Source organism: Miniopterus schreibersii, assembly GCF_964146895.1.
Source record: "Miniopterus schreibersii genome assembly, chromosome: 19".
Lineage (NCBI taxonomy): Eukaryota > Metazoa > Chordata > Mammalia > Chiroptera > Miniopteridae > Miniopterus > Miniopterus schreibersii.
Window position 1 is genome coordinate 11,691,129 of NC_138119.1, and position 18,406 is coordinate 11,709,534.

The 18,406-nt window shown below is 47.8% G+C and overlaps 3 protein-coding genes across 5 annotated transcripts; 1 reads left to right on the plus strand and 2 right to left on the minus strand.

The window, feature by feature from the left end:
* Positions 1–981: 981 nt before the first annotated feature.
* Positions 982–7,754, minus strand: MLLT11 (MLLT11 transcription factor 7 cofactor). 2 transcript variants are annotated; one of them, XR_013997768.1, is made up of 3 exons: positions 7,452–7,754; positions 6,930–7,093; positions 982–2,638 (listed from the first exon to the last, which is right to left on the minus strand). XR_013997768.1 is itself a non-coding variant. In XM_081122360.1 (2 exons), exon 2 carries the CDS (start codon positions 2,630–2,632, stop codon positions 2,360–2,362), a length of 273 nt encoding a protein of 90 aa, XP_080978486.1. In that variant the 5' UTR covers positions 2,633–2,638; positions 6,930–7,019; the 3' UTR covers positions 1,389–2,359. The 2 variants fall into 2 exon arrangements, 1 of the variants encoding a protein (XP_080978486.1); XM_081122360.1 differs by lacking the exon at positions 7,452–7,754 and having other exon boundaries at positions 1,389–2,638; positions 6,930–7,019.
* Positions 7,755–7,848: 94 nt separating this feature from the next.
* On the plus strand, positions 7,849–15,564 carry CDC42SE1 (CDC42 small effector 1). Its single transcript, XM_081122361.1, has 5 exons — positions 7,849–7,963; positions 11,007–11,323; positions 11,876–11,986; positions 12,913–13,001; positions 13,284–15,564. The coding sequence occupies exons 2-4, from the start codon at positions 11,270–11,272 to the stop codon at positions 12,985–12,987; spliced, it is 240 nt and encodes a 79-aa protein (XP_080978487.1). The 5' UTR covers positions 7,849–7,963; positions 11,007–11,269; the 3' UTR covers positions 12,988–13,001; positions 13,284–15,564.
* On the minus strand, positions 15,538–18,399 carry LOC308549573 (protein MENT). 2 transcript variants are annotated; one of them, XM_081122357.1, is made up of 2 exons: positions 17,142–18,244; positions 15,538–16,062 (listed from the first exon to the last, which is right to left on the minus strand). In XM_081122357.1, the coding sequence occupies exons 1-2, from the start codon at positions 18,165–18,167 to the stop codon at positions 15,874–15,876; spliced, it is 1,215 nt and encodes a 404-aa protein (XP_080978483.1). In that variant the 5' UTR covers positions 18,168–18,244; the 3' UTR covers positions 15,538–15,873. The 2 variants fall into 2 exon arrangements, with proteins under 2 accessions (XP_080978483.1, XP_080978484.1); XM_081122358.1 differs by having other exon boundaries at positions 15,797–16,066; positions 17,142–18,399.
* Positions 18,400–18,406: the final 7 nt, after the last annotated feature.

Below are 18,406 nucleotides of genomic sequence, written 5' to 3' on the forward strand. Positions count from 1 at the left end.
AATGGAGGCAACAAAATGGCGGACCCGGAAGTGGGGACTGCGAAAATAATTTCTGGCGGAGGGATCTGTGAAGAGAAAATGATTAGAAAATTGAAATTTCCATTCGGACAGAAGGTTGATGCACCCCCGAGGCTCATTTACTATCCACCGAAAGCATTTGCGGGGCAAAAGCGCGTACGCGGGAAATCCTTGAAGGGACTATTTAGCGAGGCGGAGGATTGTCGATTACGTGTCTTACGTGTCATATAGACCCGGCAGGGGACGGCCCGGTGGTTTGTTTTGGCGCCAACAATCAGACGAACCGCTGTAGGGAAACCGATTGTGCGTCGGTCCTGCCGCTTTCTGGTCGCTCCTTGGGAGGTGGCTGGGAAAACCTTGCTTCCTGGTCAGCCTAGGGCGAAGCTCACTGGGACGTTCCTGGCTTTGGACGAGAAATGAACTCTGGTGCCTGACGGGCCCATTCCAGTTCCAGCCTGAACGTAAGGACCCTAGAGCTGAGCTGTCAGCACGAACAGCGAAACAGATAACGGAGGCATTTCTCTCGGGAGCCCGGAATAGGATGGAGCCTGAGTGTGCAAATCCATTCAGGCGGATTATTTACCGAACAGTTGTGCCCCATCTCCACCCACCAAACGCCGGGACTGGAGGACAGACAGCAAGGAGTCAGGAAAGGAGTCCTTCAAAAACAAGTAAAGACAGGAAAGGACACGTCACTGAGCCATTCTTTGTTAGATTTTGGCTTTTGACGTGTATTATTGGCCTTTCAAAGCCCACGAGGAAGATTTACGTGGCGCTCCCTTTTCTGAACTTACCTAGATCGTGTTCCTGTCACCTTTAAAGTACTTAGAGCATATTGCCCAGGTACTGTCCATCTCGGTATTTACCGCCTCCCTTTTTGAGAGTCAAAATCTTGTTTCATTCCTGTTCACATGTTGTCTGGCATAGTGCCTTTCATAGAGGAGGCACCCAGAAACGACTTGTAAATTAGTACAAATGGTTGTGTTTCCTTAAAGAGTTTTAAGCAAGCAGATAACACATTTGGGTGAATTCGTTTATTTTCTCAGGCACCTGTAAGTGCCACAGGTGCCTCCCGAGGCCGCTAGAATTACTACCTCAAATGTGTGGGTGGTCAGTGTGCAAGCAGAATGGTTGGTCGCAGCTTTCTCCCTAAATCATTTTAAGTTGATTTCACCCTTTTTCTTGTTACCTGCCTGTTCAACCTGAAGTTCATCATTTTAGTGTATAAAGGCTACTCAAATCGTTCTTCCTCAAAGTTGAATATTAGAAAGAAAAGAATATATAAGCTGAATGTGAAAGCAAGGCTAACTTTTGAGATCTATACTGCTTTCCTATGGGGAAAGAGAAAACTAGGATGCAATCCTGGGATTGAATGTCTTTATTAAATAAATGAGTAAATGGCAGCACAAATCAGCAGCAAAAATTTTGGAAGGAGTGGGAACAGGCTGAAGGTCAGAATGTGATTGTTCATTTCATGGTCTCAAGGTAGCTGAAGAACTGTGCCTGAGGCCCATTGATTAAGATACATTGCAAACGCAGGAGGGCAAGTCTAAAGTACTACGGACCAAACCCTATGACTTTTAGAAACAGAATCAAAACCTTACCAATTATCATAATAGTCAGCAATATTGCATTTTAAGATTTGAAATTGAGTAATTGTCCCCAGAAATTACTGAGCAAAATAGTCAAGTGAGTAGGCTATTTTGAAATGATTCAGGGCTTCCCCTGTTTTTATTTTCCAAGACATATTATTCCCTCTTGTTTTATACCTTTATCCCCAGTTTCTGAGAAAGAGTATATTACAAGAAGGAGCAGAATCAAAACAGCAAGTTTGTCTTATTACCTTAGCTTTTTAGAAATCCTACTGTCTTGTAACAGATAACCTCAAACTAAAATTTACAAGGTATTTATCAACTCTTGAAGAAATATTTGTGTTTACTGGCCTAGAGCAGGAAATTAGGAAGGTTTGAACAATCTCTAGAGCTGATTAAAATGAGGTAAAAGAAATCCTTCCATTTTACCCTACTATACTACTCTCTGGTGCCCCCATCAGGCCTGTTTTCTGGAATTAATATGGAGTAGGGAGGAGGAATCCCTGTGACCCAGTAAGTACTCCACTGCTTGAACCCTTTACTTTGTGGCTTGAGGGCTTTTGAGAGAAACTGATACATTAAATAAATAATAAATAAATAAATACAACACAACTCCGGCAGATTCATCAGCACCACCTCAACACAGTGGAGGGGAGAGAGCAAGATTAATAGGGGAAAAAGGTGGAAAAGAAAGGGGCTTCAGAGGGAAGACAATGAGGGCAAGGTGGTGGGAGAGAGAAATCTTGGGCTTAGAGCAAGTCCAATTCGAAGGAGTGGATGCTGGCAATGGGAGCTCTCCAGAAGTTGAAGGTGCTGTACTGAAGGAGGGGATCACCTTCAGGGCTTTTCTCCTGCTCTATTTCGGTCGCTTGCCCCGTCATTTTGCCAACGCTGCTGTCCTTGACCTTGTAGGTAGATGTATCCGACAGACCCAGGCTTTCCAGCTCCGACAGATCCAGTTCAGGAATGGGCATCCTCCAGAAAAGAAAGGAGCTGTACTGGCTACTCACAGGGTCCCTCATAACTTCCTAGAAAGAAACCACTTGTCAGTCTTCGTGGTACAGCAAACTCTTTGTGGTCCATGGCCTTTCCTTACTTAGAATCTTGACATCCCCATTTGCCTCTATACATAACCCAAGTTCCCTGGTAAGCTTCAGGAACCCTTCCTCTGTTACCATTTTCTACTATTTCCTAACTTCTCTCCAACTTGGAATGACTTATTTACTTCCTACTGCTTCAAGTCAATCTTGAGGCTGGTTTTCAAGGCCTTTCACAATCTGGCCCTATTTTTCCTAGTAGTGGTACATGCTCTGCTACAGTTCTGCTCATTACTAACTTGCTTAACTCTCTCCACTTTCCATCTTAAAATACTACCCAAGTTTCAAGACTACACTCAAGTCCCTAGGGCCTAGAGGAATCTTTCCCCTGAACTCCTATTATGTTTCCAAATACGGAACTTCTGCCTTTGGTTTAATAGGTCATGGTACCTCTAAAAAGGGCTTCCACGACAGTTTGGTTTTCTCTTTTCCTCCCTGCCTTCTAAGCCCTACTATAGCCCTAGCCGGGTAGCTCAGTTGGTTAGAGCATTGTTCCAACATGCCAAAATTGTGGGTTTGATCCCCAGTCAGGGCACATACAAGAATCAACCAATGGCCCTGGCCAGTTGTGGCTCAGTGGCTAGAGCATCGGCCTGCACACTGAAGGGTCTTGGGTTTGATTCCCGGTCAAGGGCACATACCTAATGTTGCAGGTTCCATCCCTGGCCCCAGTCTGGGTGCCTGTGGGAAGCAACCAATTGATGTGCTCTCTCACATCAATGTTTTTCTCTCTTCCCCCCGCCCCCCCTACCTCTCTAAAAAAAAAAAAATCAACCAATGAATGAATAAATAAGTAGAACAACAAATTGCTGTTTCTCTCTCTCTCCCTCCTCTCTAAAATTAAAAATAAACCCTATTATAAACTCACCTCTTCCAGGAGGATTTCCTTAAACTTAGCTCCAACTACCCATTTCTTCTAGCATCTAACTTACCACTCTACTTTTATCTGACTATATTAGTTTGGAGTTACAGATCACTGTTACAAGTATAGGGATAGTCTTTATCTCCTTCAAGAAACTGAGAGTATCCCCAAGGGTAAAAACCAGTCTACTTTGTACTTTCTTCACAAGTGCTGGGCTTTGCACACAAAAGACATTCAAGGCTGCTGATTAATTTTCCCTCACTCTTTATTTAATACAATGAATACCTTGCCACTCCCATCTATTAGTACACAGATAAGCCTTAACAGCCTATCTATTTCTCTCTCACCTACCTCTGCTTCAGAACAAAACCCAGGTGCTAAAAGAACTTTCCTTTGCTATAATAGGTCTCTTTTCTCTGGTCACAATGCTAGAATATAATTGATGATAGTGAAAGCAAATGGATTGGAAACTCCAGGTAAGTAAGGTAAAGTTTAGATTGGAAGGAGAAGGTCCTTTAACAGAATTACACACTTTTCCATACTTTAATGAGTACTTCTATCACCTTTTCTGCTCATCCCACTCACACCCTGGTGTTATATGACTATTCTACCTCCCTGCAGCCTCCATCCTGCTGCTTACTAGCCAAGAGAGGGGCAAGAAACATTAGCTGAAATGTTCCCAAAGGAGCAGAAAGAACATTCCACCGCCTCCAAAAATAGAACCGTTTCAAAAGGACTTCCTCCAACACACTCCATTGACCCTCATCGGGCCTGGAGATGCCTAAATAGTGGCCTAAAATAGGCTCCAAAATATGTTAGGCAAACATAACCAGCCCTGGCCAGTGTGGCTCAGAGGTCAGAGCATCAGCCTGAGCACCAAAGGGGTCAGGGATTTGATTCCTGGTCACGGGCATATATACCTGGGTTTCAGGTTCGAACCCTGGCCCTCGTCGGGGTGCGTGCGGGAGGCAACCAATCAATGTTTCTCTCTCACATAGATGCCTCCCCTTCTCTTGTTCTCTAAAAAAAACAATGGAAAAATAAAGTATCCTCGGGCCAGAATTAACCAAAAAAAAAAATTTCTAAAAAACAAACAAAAAAACATGATAACCAGTATCCTACAGAAACCCTATCAGCCCATATAATGTGAAATGTCTCTACTAAGGCAGGAAAAGAATGCATTAATCTAGAACATGTTTGTTTGAGTGTGGGGGCCTTAGGAGGGGTGAGTAGGTAGACTCAATGTTTTTAAAGTTAAAAGCGAATTCTGAGTTGCTCTCTTCCTTCTTAGGTTCAAGTTCCAAAATAAACCCTAAGCAGAGAAGCTGCCTAGGAGTGTGATTCAGGAACTGAGACACAGTGGGAACATGTTGGAAAGGTGAGGTCATCATCCTATGATATTCAGCTCTGATCATCTCCACAATAATTTGCAGAGATGTGCACAGAAAGAGTTACAAAAAAATGGTTGTACCTGTCAGCCAATTAACCAGGGCTTAGGTCTGGGGTTATAGAGATCCTAAGAAGCAAACCTTAGGAGACAATAGTGTTACTTCTGCCCACAGGGATTTTTTACTAATATTACCAGTTATTTGCCTACATAGTTGGCTTCTTTTATATCCCATCCCTTACCAGTTTTCTCCAGTGAGAGCTTAGTATAATTCTGGGCAAATATAATAGGCTCTTTAAAAAACAGAATCATAAGGGGAGGAGGGGGGTATCATAGACTTCTAGAACTAGAAAACACCTTAGAAATTATCTAGTGACTTGTGAAGCCTCCCAGCCAAGTTTGGATAGAACCCAGGTCTCATAATTCCCAGTTTGATCTTTTTTGGATGTGTTGTACATAGATAGTTGCCTACAGCTTTATGTAATCCTATACCAATATTCTCAAAATTGCAAGAATTCTTAGTTCCTGAAGAGCAGATCGTCAATGGTTAGGTGTTGATTGTTCCTATGGTTCTGATCTGAATGGGGAACATGCAAAAAGGCATGGAGAGCAAGCTGGAATCTGAGAAAGGGAAAAAGCTCTGACAAACTGACCCCTGTTCTTATAGCCAGCATATGTATCAAAGCTGTCTGATCCCTGAGTATCTGGCAGAGCTTCTCTTGACAATTACAAAAACTAAGGGAAATGTCATGAAATATTAACTTAAAATATCTAGGTATGACTCAGAAACATGTACAGAGTACCAAATGCATTCTAGAAAGATACTCATACAAGCATTAACAGCATTTAAAATCAAGTCAAGAGCATTGACTACACAGAAAATTGAAGCTAACATACCCTTTACATTGATAATGAAATTTTAAAATTTAATACTGTATGAATTTAATTCCCAAGTACCTAAATTTTGCAAGAGGTCTCTTTTCAGCTAGCTTTCTTTCCCCTTCCCCATTTGCTTGATTAGCAAATATTTATAAAAAGACTCTTGGAGCCACGTAGACACGCCCAAATACCCTTTGTCCAGACACTCAGTGGGAATCCAAGGTCTACTGAACCAGGCCTTGCTGTGTCATGCTGCCATAATGGGGTGGAAGGACAGGGATGGTGATGGTGGGGAATGGAAGCACTCTGGCATCCTCATTATATGTGCCTCGTTCTGGCTTGGATTTTTTTTATTAGCCATGTCCTTCCCCCACCTATTCCACTGAGCTGCAAATAAGCATTCCTTTTCCAGAATCTGCCCCTATACCTCGCTCTTGTGGGCTGTACTAATTCAATATCAGATAGTTCTCCAACACAGAGGCCCCCACCTTCCTACCACAAACTGCTTCTTTCTTTGGAGCAAAGGTTTGAGATGGGAGGGGACTGTTAAAAGAAAGGTGAGGATTAATCTCAATATTATCTCATATCCCTTCCCCCAAACTCCCTCCTATGGAGACAAGTTTGGGGTGAGGGTAGTCACATCAATAGAACACTACAGAAAAAGAAATGGAAATAGAGGCTAGAGCAGTACAGTAGGACTAGAGATTCATCAAAACAAAACAAAAAACCCCACACAAATTATAGCTTGAAAGGAAGACAGAGATAACTAGACTGAAGATAAAATACACAGGACAATAAATTATAGGCAAATAGGTACTTGAAATAAGGAGATAAATGCTTAGAAATAACTACACGTAAATTGTTAAAAATTAATGTCTGTGTTCAGGATTATAAGGCATGGATGGAGATGTGAGCAAGAGATGTAAAACGGTGAACAAATGACAAATTAACCACCCGTTGTTCATAGCGGCTCCTTCTTTCCTCTTGAACTGTCAGTCCCCCAACCGCATCCTTCTTTGGGGCCCTCATCCTAACCAGAAGCAGCTGCTCTTCTATCTTTGCAGCCCCTTTTCCCCTCCCTCAGTTTAGTTTACCTGTTATCAGTGAATTACTAGTGTGTGTTCCAAAGATGGAGGGACGACCCCGAGGCTCCGGTCCCTGCCCTGGGCTGGAGAGAAAGGCAGCAGTGGGGGCTTTGCCGGCTTTGTCTTCTCCTCCCTCTGGCTCTCTGCGCGGAGTCGATCGGCTCCGTCTCCCCCTGCAATGCAGCCCCTCCTAAGGCCGGCGGAAGGACTCCCCGCCCCTCCCTGCCTGACTCGGCTAATTCAAACGATAGGTGCCAGAGCACTTTCGGGAGGGAGACGGGATGGAGGCATCCCCGTTGGTTTATTGGCCAGCAACACCCCCCCACCCCACCCCACCCCGCTAACTGAATAAGCAGTTAATTGTCCTCTGGGTTTAGATTTATGGATTAAAAATCTTAACCCTAGACAACAATGGAGAAGTGCCCCTTTATCCCCCAATTTAAGGATTTCAGGTTAAGAAGTGTTTTTGAGAATCAGGAAAATTCTCTATCCCTCCCTCCAATCCCTACTCCTCCCGACTCGCCTCCCCACCTTCCTAACGGGTAAATACGCCGAGCCCCGTTCCATTTGGGGTGGATCACATTAGATTGGGGAGGGGGTGCGTCTGAGAAACTCGGAACTTGGTAGGGTCCGGGGGATTTAGGGGCTCCGCTTCGTTTTGCTCCGCAATGCCCGGCGCACAAAGAGAACGTGTGATTCCGGGGGACCCAGCTTGGGTGCCCGGCCCGCACCGGAGGGCCCACACTCCGCAGGGCGCCGAGCAGCGGCGGCGGCCCTCGGGGGCCCCGGAGGCCTCCTCCCCGGGCCCTGCCGGGTGCAGCGCCGCCTCAGTCCAGGGGGGAGCTGTGCGCCCGCCTCCCAGCCGGACGGGTTTCGTAATCGCGTCGCCGCCGTTTCCGCCCTCGGCCAGCCCCACCTCTGCCGGCCCGCCCTCGGCTCCCCACCGCACCGAGGAGCGAGTCCGGGAACCCCCACACTGGCGGGCACGGAGCGGGAGCCCCCCACAAGCTGCAGCCGGGCGCCTCGATGCCGGAGCAGAGCAGGTGAGACCGTGGAGCTGGTGGCCGCCGGTGCGCCCCGCCTGCCCCGCCCGACGGCGCCGCACCGGATGCTGGGGGTGGGGGAGGAGGGCGTCCCGGCTGTGGGCTGGCTGGGTCGGTGGGAAAAGGGATGAGCCCCCTGAGTACCCGCCCCATCCACGCTCGGGCGGCGCCCGCGGTGAGGCCGCTGAAGAGTAGGAGGGCAGGGGGACTGGGGTGTGGGGGAGGTGAGAGGGGAGGTCTCCTCTGCAACTCACTGAGCTCGGTGGTGGCGTGTGCGAGACAAAGTGGAGCCCAGCTGGGTTCTGGAAGGTCTAAATCTGAGACTGAGGTAGCCACGGAGGACAGTGACAGAGTCCGAAAGATTCACCGAGGGGTCCCAATCCTAGTTCAGCGTTCAGAGGAACAGAGAATGTCTGGGTAGAGTTGGGGGGTCGGCAGAAATGGAGTCTGTGTGACTGAAATGACAATATACTGAGGGGGAGCTTAGGGCCTACTTCTGTTTCATCTTCAGCCCCCACAAGACCTTTCCTGGGGAAGGGCACGATCGGTGCTGGGACAAATGCCTGTCATTTGCCTGAAAAGTGGGGTCTACCCCTCCTTCTCTAGAGGCGCTCGGTAGCTCTCCTTGTCTGGAGGTCTTCACGGGGGACCGGCTGCAGCCCTGGGTTTATTGCCCACTCCATTCTCTTAATTCTCTTTCTCTCCAGCTGCTTCTTGTGACGGCTTGTCAGGCAGCGGGTTGGAGGCCTTGGGGCTGCAGGCAGCGGGACCGGGAAAACCGGTTTGGGGCTGGAACAGGACCGGGGAACTACCTCTGTACATCCTTCCTCCCTGGAATCTTTCTCCCATCCCTTCTCCTGCTCACTCCCCAATAGTTCTGAAGCTATTAAGCCCCAGCGTGACCTTGGTGTCTTTCGGAGCACCAATTCACCTTTCCTATTTGGGGCATAGGCCCGGTTCTCAGGGCTACTTGGCTGTCAGAATATGGACTTTTGTGATCTAATTCTGATCCCTCCTGCTGTTTTCCCAGCCCCTCCCCTTCACTGTGGGACTGAAATAGTGAGCAGTGGATTCCGTACCTCTTCCTGGGCTTACCAGCTCAGGACTTCATTTTTCCTCAACCTAATCCTGAGATATTTTAAAGAATGAGAGTGGCAGCCAGTCACTTTTCTGGTCTTGTTCTCCTCACCCCCTTCAACCCCCCTCACCCCCAATTTCACCCTGCTCCGTTTTCTCCACACTCTGACCCCCCCCCCCCCAAGTTTTAGAGACTCTTATGTCCCATGTCCTAGGGAATGGAATTTCCTGGTCACTTCTCATCATCATTGGTCATTTCATGCCAAGTCCCACACACACACTTTCCCTCCACCCAGCTCTGGCCAGGTCCCTGGAAAAGGAACAGAAAGGTCCTTGTTCCCAGCACTGCCTCTTTCCCTCTCTCTCCTCTCCCCCTCTTTTCTTCTCTCTCCTCCCACCATCCACTTCTGTCCACTCAGCTTTGAGCAGCAGGGTGTTGGGGAGAGTCCAGTCTCAGTACAGCCTGTCTGGTGGTGTTGGGGGTTTCCTCTGATTCTTCATTGTTTTCTTCACCCTTGCCTCCAACCCTTACCACAGGCTGCCACCATCATCACTACAAACCCTGTGACTGACTTCCCCATTGACCACAGCTCCCTTCTCTGGACAACTGTATTCTGACTTCCGCCCTCTCATTACTCCTCCCCTCCAGTGGTGGGAAGGGAAGTAAGAGAAAGCCCAGACTCCTGGGTCCTTCCCTCCCTTAGAAGCTGTATCTCAGTGTGTGTGTGATCTCATCTCAGGGCTGTTTAAAAAACAACAACAACTTAGTTTTTAGATCAGTCTAGGGTGCTAGGGCCTCAGGAAGATTCATATTTGTGCTCAAGTATAATATTTATAAAACTGCCCTGTTTGGAAACTTTGAGGTTCTCTGTGTTATAGGACTGGGGAAATGCAGTGAGTACAGAGAAAACTCAGGTGTGCCCTACCCTGGCTGGCAGTAATGAAAGTTCTTCCTTGGACACTAATGCTTTGGAAAGTTCCTTGTGTCTGGTTGGCTGATGACGCTTGGGAATGGAAGTGGTGAGGAGGGAGGAGAGAACAGGTCATAGCATGAGGGGAGGAGGGGAGGAGAGAAGCAGGCGCAGAGCAAAGTGGCACGATAGGACATGTGAAGAGGGTGGGGATGCTGGAAAAAAATTTCTCATGGGACAGAAGATACCTGGCACATGTACCTGCAACCTGTGCACAGATCTATATGACACACAGGGAGATACGGCCATGCCACATATGTGCAAACAGAGGTGCACCTGCAGGAATGCAGTGAGTGATACAGGACACACAGAAACAGTGTGTACAGCCTTGAGGAATGATCTCAAGGTCAAGTAGTAAAGGAACTGCTCAATGTCTTTGGGAGGGGTTGGATCTCAGTTGAGGGAAGTGAGGAGGAACAAGGGCAGGGAATAGAAAGAAGAGGGAAGAATTTCTCACTGTGAAAGTCTTTCTTGAGAATCAACCTGCTAAAGTTAGTCACCTAGGACTTGGGTGGTCAAAGTCTTAAAGAAAATCTAGGTGTTCAGGGTAAGGTGAGGAAAAAGGGAGGGACAGGGGTGGAGGCCTTGTTTGTGAGAACAAAAAACCACCATTTCCTCTTCAAAGTCACTTAAATGCCCTTCCCCTTCTGCCCTAAACCCAGAGAGAAAGGGGGTAGAGCTTGTAGTACCCCCTAAACTTTGCTAATTTCTGCCACTATCCTTTGGTTTCCCTCCCATCCTCTCATCCTAACTGCTTCTAGCCCCTTTCCTCTCCCTTGATACCAGCAGCTACTGCTCTTTAACCCCTTGGTGTCCTTTGGTTCTTTTCCTTTCTCTGAGAGTGAAACTGTGAGGTTCTTATGTTTGGAGGATGTTAGTATTGGGTACAGAACTAGGGATTTTAAGGGAGAACAAATTCTGGGTTCATTAGGAGGTTCTCAAGGACGGAGGAATTTCTTATTAACCTTTCTTCTCTCTCCTTTCTGCTCATCCAGGGTTCCAAGCTTGAGGAAGACGTAACCTTGTACCTGCCTGCCCGCTTCACTCTCTGGCCCTGCCAGCTTCTCAGGGTCTGAGACATTGACCTTTACTGATCAGCCAAGGGTTCTGAGGACTCTACTTTCTCTAGCCCCGTCTTGCTGAGTGAACCCAGGGTATTGTAACGCCTGAAGGGAGTGAAGAGTGGGCGGTCAAGGCACCAGAGCAAGAGCCCTCTGGGGCCTCTGGCAGAGGAGTGAAACTGGAACCATCAGGGAACATGAGTGAATTTTGGCACAAACTGGGCTGCTGCGTGGTAGAGAAACCCCAGCCGGTGAGTCTTCCCACCCCTACCCCTACCCCTGCACACTGAGAAATCAGTTACCGTATACTGTGATGTAGACACACCATCTAGGATCTGCTGTCTGAAAAGCACACTTCTTGTCTCCCTCTCTGTCAGGATAGTTTCTGTGGCCAGGCAGGTATGCACTAGAGTAAAGGGGGACTGGGGGACGAAAGAAGTGAGCAGTCCTATCACTTCCTGTTCCTGTATATTTTGAGTTGGATGGGGGTTGTAGGTGGAGCTTATACCTGTCAGCTTTCCCCATTGTTTCCTCATCAGCCCAGAGGTGACTTTGACATGTCCTTTCTTTGTCCACTATTCACTCTGCAGGTCTCTGCCCTCCCCAACTGCCTATGTCTGTCTGTTGTTCCAGCGTTGCCTTCCATACTGTAGTGATTTATTTCCCTATTATATTGCCATAGCCCCTTTCCTATCAGGCTCTTAGCTCCTCCTTTAGTGGTTTTCAAGATTCTTTTTTTTCCTTCCTCCACTGTGACTGCAGGAGGGACTTTCAGACATAACTCCCCTATTTTCTCCAAGCAGAAGAAGAAGAGGAGACGGATCGACCGGACCATGATTGGGGAACCAATGAATTTTGTCCACCTGACTCACATTGGCTCTGGGGAGATGGAGGCCGGAGATGGACTTGCCATGGTAATAAGGGAATGGGGACAGCTTGATATGGGGTTGTGGCCTAGAACTGTTCCTCTTTGAAAGTTCAAGCAGGGGTCATAACAGAATACTTGATGAGGAAGTAAGAAGCTAGGATTCTAGTCTTGGTCACCAGTTGTGTAAACCTGGGACCTGGCATTTCAGGTCTCTGGCCTACGTTCCATCATCTTTACAGTTACCAGAATATTATTCATTGGAATGGGGGGTATATATGTCTTTAAGCGTTACTTGGATGGCTTTTTCCAAAAACCATATCCCTTCCTCCTATTCATTAAGAACTGCTGTCTTGGTGCCACAGTAAGTCATCTTGTGGTTGGGAGTGTTGGGGCAGGAAAAAGGCTGAGCACCTCTGTCCTAAATAACATCTAATATGTATTTCTGCTCTCAAAATAAGGGAAATGGACCTGGAGATAGTGAAGGAGTCTTTTCACCAATTGCAAAACTTAGATAACTATGATAGGATCCTTTGGGAGAGAATCTTATTAGTAAAAGACTTTTTTTAATCCACACCCAAGGACATGCTTTTATTAATTTGAGAGAGAGGGGGAGGAAGAGTAAAACATCCATTGGTTGCCTCAGGCCCTGATGGGGGATCAAACCCACAACCCAGGCATGTACTCTGACGGGGAATCGAACCTGAGACCTTTTGGTGTATGGGACAGCTTTCCAACCCACTGAGCCATACCAGCCAGGGTGTAAAAGACTAATTTTTATCTCATCCTCACAAAGGTCAGTGTGAAGGGAGGCATTGAGACCTCCCTTAGAAAAATGGTGATTAATTTTAACCCTTCCATGTGATTTTATTGTCAAGGAGATGGGGTCAACCTCTTCCATGAAGGGCACAGGGGAGATCTCTTACTGTGAGACATGAAGACTTAGGAGAGAGTTTCACATTTGCTTTTTCACAGACAGGTGCAGTTCAGGAGCAGATGAGATCCAAGGGAAACCGAGACAGGCCATGGAGCAATTCTAGGGGCTTGTAGCTCCAACAGGAATGGTGAGTGATTAGCGAAAGCCACCCAGCACCTCCAGTACCTGCCAGCCCCTGCTGATGCCCTGCCTTAGAACCCTGATCCTCTGCCAGAATGGGAATCGCGGGAAGGAAGAACTAGCCTGGGAGAGTTAGTAATGTAGGATCCAGTAAAGCAGAGAGAAAGGGATGTGCAGACAGAAATAGGGAAAAAAGCACACTATGAAAATAGTCAGCACTATGTGATGCCTTTCTCCCTGAGGCCTTGGTTTTTTTTGAGGCTAATCTTTTTCTTTTTTTTAAAATCAGGTTCTGCTGTATGAAGTCTCCACTCTGTGCCCAGCCCAGAAGAGATGCTGCCCCCACCAGATCCCTCCTAGAACCAGTGTCCCCAGGGCCCCTTTTTTCCTTATCTGCCTGATAGTGCCTCAAAAGGCTTGGGGGCTGGACTCCCTCTACTCCCTCTGGCTATAGCCCCTCCTGGAGATGGGGTCAAGGCAGCAGGACTGACCAAGTGACTACTGGTTGGCCAGAGGAGCTCAGCTGAAGCCCTGGACACTCTCAGATCTGAAATAGGAGTTTCTGGAAACCTGGAATGAGTTCCCTTCTCCTGAATGACGGTCTGGGTGCCACCTGTTTTTAAACTATTAACCTGGAACTCCTTATCTGGCAGGTGGGTGAGGTTACCAAGCTGAAGCTGGCTTTGCTAAAAAGCTCCCTACCTCCCCTGCCCTTCTCCTTCCTCCTGGAATGACCTGAAGCAGACGTCAAGCGGGGCCTGGGAGGTTGACCACTGCCTAGTCTACTCTCTTTAAATCTCAGACCTTAAGCTTACAACTTTTTAATCTCTCTGCCAATACCAGCATCTTTCTCTAGTTAGGCCTCTAACTCCCCAGTATCTTTCCTTTTCTTAAATTAAAAATTTAAGATGAGTTCTCTTAATTATGCTCATCCCACTACTACCTCTGTCCTTAACCTCATCCCTGTTAGAAACTTACTGTTTCCCATTGAGTAAGACCTAAGGTAAGAGATGGATCTTAACCTGATGACATTCCAGTTAGGTCTCGGGGACCTGCCCTGCCCTCTGCCAACCTCCCTGCTGGCCCAGGTGAGAGGAGGAAGAAGGATCTGGAGAGAAGCCCAGAATGTAGCAAAACTAGGAGTTATGTCTGAGTGGACTTCCTTCCTGATTATTGAGGATGGGAGGTAGGGAGATAAATTGGTTGAAAACGATCATCTGTGAGTTTAGGAATCTTATGATCCTCACAACCTGGGAGCAGGGAGACATTCAGAGCAAGGTTTCTCAGTCTGGAGACTTTTGACATTTTGGGCTGGATAATTCTTAGTAGTGGGGGACTGTCCTGTGCATTATAGAGTGTTTAGCAGCATCCCTGGCCCACCCTAGTTATGACAACCAAAAATGTCCCCAGACATTTGCCAAGTGCCTCCCAGGGGGCAAAAGCACCCCCAGGTGAGAGCGAGTGCTCTGGAGTCAACATATTTTTCTCTTAAATGATTTCTATCCCACACCCTACCCCCATCCCATTATCCTAAGCCTGAGGCTTGATGAACTAGACCCCCTGTAAAGTAGGCTTCATAGGGCTGCACATAGTCTCCAAGCAATCCTTTATTCGTTGTGTTGCTCGTGCTTGAGTGGGTTGTTTCTGTGATGAACAAGTACGATGCTTCTCCCTTGCTCAGTGGAGAGGTTCCTGCAGTGGTGGGATTGGGGAAGGAAGGAGAGAAAAGCAGTAGAGTCGCAGACACCCCAGTGCTGTCCTCCCCAAATTTTAAGCTCTATTTCTATTTCCTAGTCCTGGAACCAGACACAAATAAGACTCAGGGAGTTTTGTCTGAAGAACAGGTCCCACTCTCCACCTGGCCGAAGAGTCTGCTTTAGGTGGGAAAGTAATGGAGGAGCAGGGCCTTTAGACACTTTCAGTTTTCTCAGGTGTTTTTTGTTCTGGCCCCTTCCTTACAGGAAGATTAGGAAGGCAGGACAGATGAGCTCCTGCCTGCTCTGTGTCCGGAAGGCAGGGGTCTCAGTAACTCAGTAACCGCAAGCATTCTGTTTGGTGATAGTGGGGGGCAGGAATGTGGGAATGAGGATCCACTCTGCTGATGCCACCATCCATGCAGTTTGCCCCCACCTACAGTGACTGAGGTTCTAATTTTTTCAAGTTTCAGTCTATTTCCTAAAGTTTTTCAGGGTCTAAGGTTGCTCATAGAGATATTCCCAATTTACGCTGTTCCAGTCAAACTAGTTGCTCTGACAATAGCTCATCTTGTTGCCCTGAAGTAGCTCAATAGCGTGGGGTTTTACTAGATCTGAAGGGTTGACAGGCTCGGGTGGAAAGATGGGGGCTCCTGAAATCTCTGGTCACCCTGATCTTTAGCCTTATTCTTATGCCAATGCTTTGAAGAGTTTTTTCCTTGGTTCTCTCTCCTTTAGCTACCTTCTCTAATGTGTGTGCTACCATCACTTTAACAATATTTAGAGTGATGGGAATGGGTTTGAGAGTCATAATTTATATTGAAAATTTGTTGGACTTCTAAATACATTTTTCAAATAAAAAGTTTTAGCAAAATAGTCACAGAGTAATCACTACGGGTGTATGTTGGGTTAAACAGTAGATATGGCTGATGAAGGTAACTCCTAGAAAGTGGCTAATGTGGGATTTTGTATCATTACCCTTTCTGAGGAGAAAAGGCGGCTAAGTTTATGAAGCCAAGACCACCATCATAAGGACTAAACTCCTGCTTGGCATTTATCTGAGCTTTTTCAAAATAAGTACTTGTTTAAAAACAACTTTGGAAATGAGTACGATGAACAACCACCATTTTATCCTGGGGGATGGGAAGGGCCCAAGCCAGATGCTGCCCGCTGCCCAGTTCAGTTTTACAAGATTTCTGGTCTCTCCTCCCTCAGATACCTCAGTAAAAAGACACAAGACAAAACAACGTTTTTTCTAGTTTTGTTTTTCTGTACTAAAAATACCCAGTGGGTGCTGGGATTGAAAGGGGAGGAGAGGTTGAGATGCTGACACCTCTTCTTGCTGATCAAGTGGCCATTACCTCTGGTTTCTGTCTATCTGGGTAAGAAAACAAAATAGAGAACAGGGGAAATATTATAATGACATCTATTTCATTTTTCAATGCTTCATCTCCCTCTCCCCACAAACCCTCATTCCCTCAACACTACCACCCCCTAATGATGCTTTTTTATATTGAATAATGGTAGTGGACACACAAGGAGAAAGACAAAACAAACCATCAAAATGACCATGTATACATTTTATTGTCCTCTCCCCCAAAGGTCCTATCCTATCAATTGAGAATATTTTATCAGGTCAATCAGAGCCTTTGGTAGTTCTTTTGGTAAAGCAGAGGGTTGTCCCTCCTTAAGAATTCTTAGCTTGCTGAGAATAATCCCAGGAGAGTTCTTGGGGATAGTGGTAGTTAAGAGCTTCAGCACTAGTGTCAAACCTGGTTTAAATCCTGCTGTGACTGCCACTTACTAGCTTTATAAACCCCCATTTCTTCAGCTGTAAAGGGATTAATACCTCATAAGGCTGTTGGATCCAGGTAAAGTGCACATAGCAAGACCTCAAATATTGGCTGTTGTTATTGTTAAACTGCATTAATAAGCCGAAAACTTAATTATCTTCCATATCCATTAATTATCTGCATCAAGAATTCTTTTCAGCCTGGCCGGCATGGCTCAGCAGTTGAGCATCAACCTATAAACCAGGAGATCTCGGTTCGATTCACGATCAGGGCACAGATTTCCAGGTTTCGGGCTCAATCCCCAGTGAGGGGCATGCAGCAGGCAGCCGATCAATGACTCTCTGATCATTGATGTTTCTCTCTCTCTCCCTCTCCCTTCCTCTCCCTGAAATCAATAAAGACATATTTAAAAAAAAAAAATTTACATATCTACAATCTTAATTTGGTCAATTATCACCTGATGACCAATAATACATGTTGACCAAGCATTTGTTCAAGATGTAACAGGTGGAATCCATGGCCAACAATAACGTGAATAAGCCAATGCATATTATGAATCAGTAACCAAACAGATAAGTAACAGTTCATGCAAGCACACCGACTGGTTCAGGACTTTTCAGATCTATCAACAAAGATCCTGGCTCATCACCAAACACTTACCGGCTGCATATTTGTGAACACTGTAGAGAGGCTGTTCCAAATATCCTCCAGCCCAATCCTGACCCGTCTCCAAAACTCAAAAGCGGGGCTGGGACTGGGGCTGTAAAAATGCATGGGGGATGTGGGTCTGAGTCTGGTGCCCATGCGGGGTACGGGGGTAGGGGTGGGGGTGGTGGACTGACTGAGGCAGCTGGTCTCAGAACAGAGGCTGGAGTCCAGGGGGCACTCCTCACTGCGGCGATCACAGTGACATTGATGGTAGGTGCAAGGCCGGTGCTCTGTTCGGACTTGGCTCAGTGCCCCAACTCGAAGGCGCCCAGAAAGGCCCTGCAGCCTCCCGGCCCGGGTCCGGCTCATGGTGCCCGACTTGCAGTGGCAGTGCCACGGGCCCCAGGGCATCAGCACCAGCCGCAGGTCCTCAGGAGGTGGCATGGCTGTGGTTGAGTGTCGTGACCAGCGCCTGGGCGTGGATCCTGCTGTTGACCACTGGGTCAGGCTGGTGGTGTCCGGCAGCAGCGGGTGCTCCACAGGATCGGCAGATTTCCAGGTGCGGGGCGGCAGGCTCGTGGCCAGCCTGTATTCTGGCTCCTGGATATTGGCTTTAAACCTTGAGCTGAGCCTCTTCTTTGTAGTACTAACGAGAAATCTATTGGCAATCTCTGAATCGCTGTTATTCTTATTGGCGTTAATCACAACCCCCTCCTCCAAAGACCCATCCTCATCTTGCTCCCACGAACGCAACCTGTTGATGTCCGAGGACACCGTGGAGGCCAGGAGCTCGTTAACGGCGGGGCCGGCCAGGCGGTCGGCAGTGGCCACGACGTCATCTTCGTCCTCCATTATTACCCTTCTCTTCGGGGGAAAACCGGTCCTGGGGGAGGACCGGTAGTTGCGGGTCATCTGGCCCCTGGAGCGGAAACTGACTGGCTGCACCCCGGCTGAGGTCAGGCCCTGGGCCCCCGCCGCCGCCCGGGTCCCCAGACTCAGCAGCAGGGCCCAGAGCAGCGCGCCCGCGGCGGGGGCCATGGGGCTGGACGGTGTGGGGCTGGGAGGCAGGCCAGTGACGGAGGCCGGGCTCCTACTTTCTCTCCCTTCCGCTCTCGACCGACCCACCCACCGGGTCGTTAGAACCGAGGCCCGCTGCGGGGCTCGACGCGCGCCACGCCCCTCCCCTCCCCCAGGCCCTCCGGGCCCGCAGCCCCAGGGGCTGAGCAGAAAATTCTCGGGAGCCCCTGCAGCGAGAACTCCGAGACCGACGGACTGTG

Excerpts from the sequence above, each read along its gene's own strand:
- MLLT11 (XM_081122360.1), bottom strand. The coding sequence starts at position 2,632 with ATGAGGGACCCTGTGAGTAGCCAGTACAGCTCCTTTCTTTTCTGGAGG.
- CDC42SE1 (XM_081122361.1), top strand. The coding sequence starts at position 11,270 with ATGAGTGAATTTTGGCACAAACTGGGCTGCTGCGTGGTAGAGAAACCC. Across the intron at positions 11,324-11,875 it reads TGGTAGAGAAACCCCAGCCG|AAGAAGAAGAGGAGACGGAT; the intron begins GTGAGTCTTCCC and ends TTCTCCAAGCAG. Across the intron at positions 11,987-12,912 it reads CCGGAGATGGACTTGCCATG|ACAGGTGCAGTTCAGGAGCA; the intron begins GTAATAAGGGAA and ends GCTTTTTCACAG.
- LOC308549573 (XM_081122357.1), bottom strand. The coding sequence starts at position 18,167 with ATGGCCCCCGCCGCGGGCGCGCTGCTCTGGGCCCTGCTGCTGAGTCTG. Across the intron at positions 16,063-17,141 it reads TGTTCACAAATATGCAGCCG|ACAGAAACCAGAGGTAATGG; the intron begins GTAAGTGTTTGG and ends TTACCCAGATAG.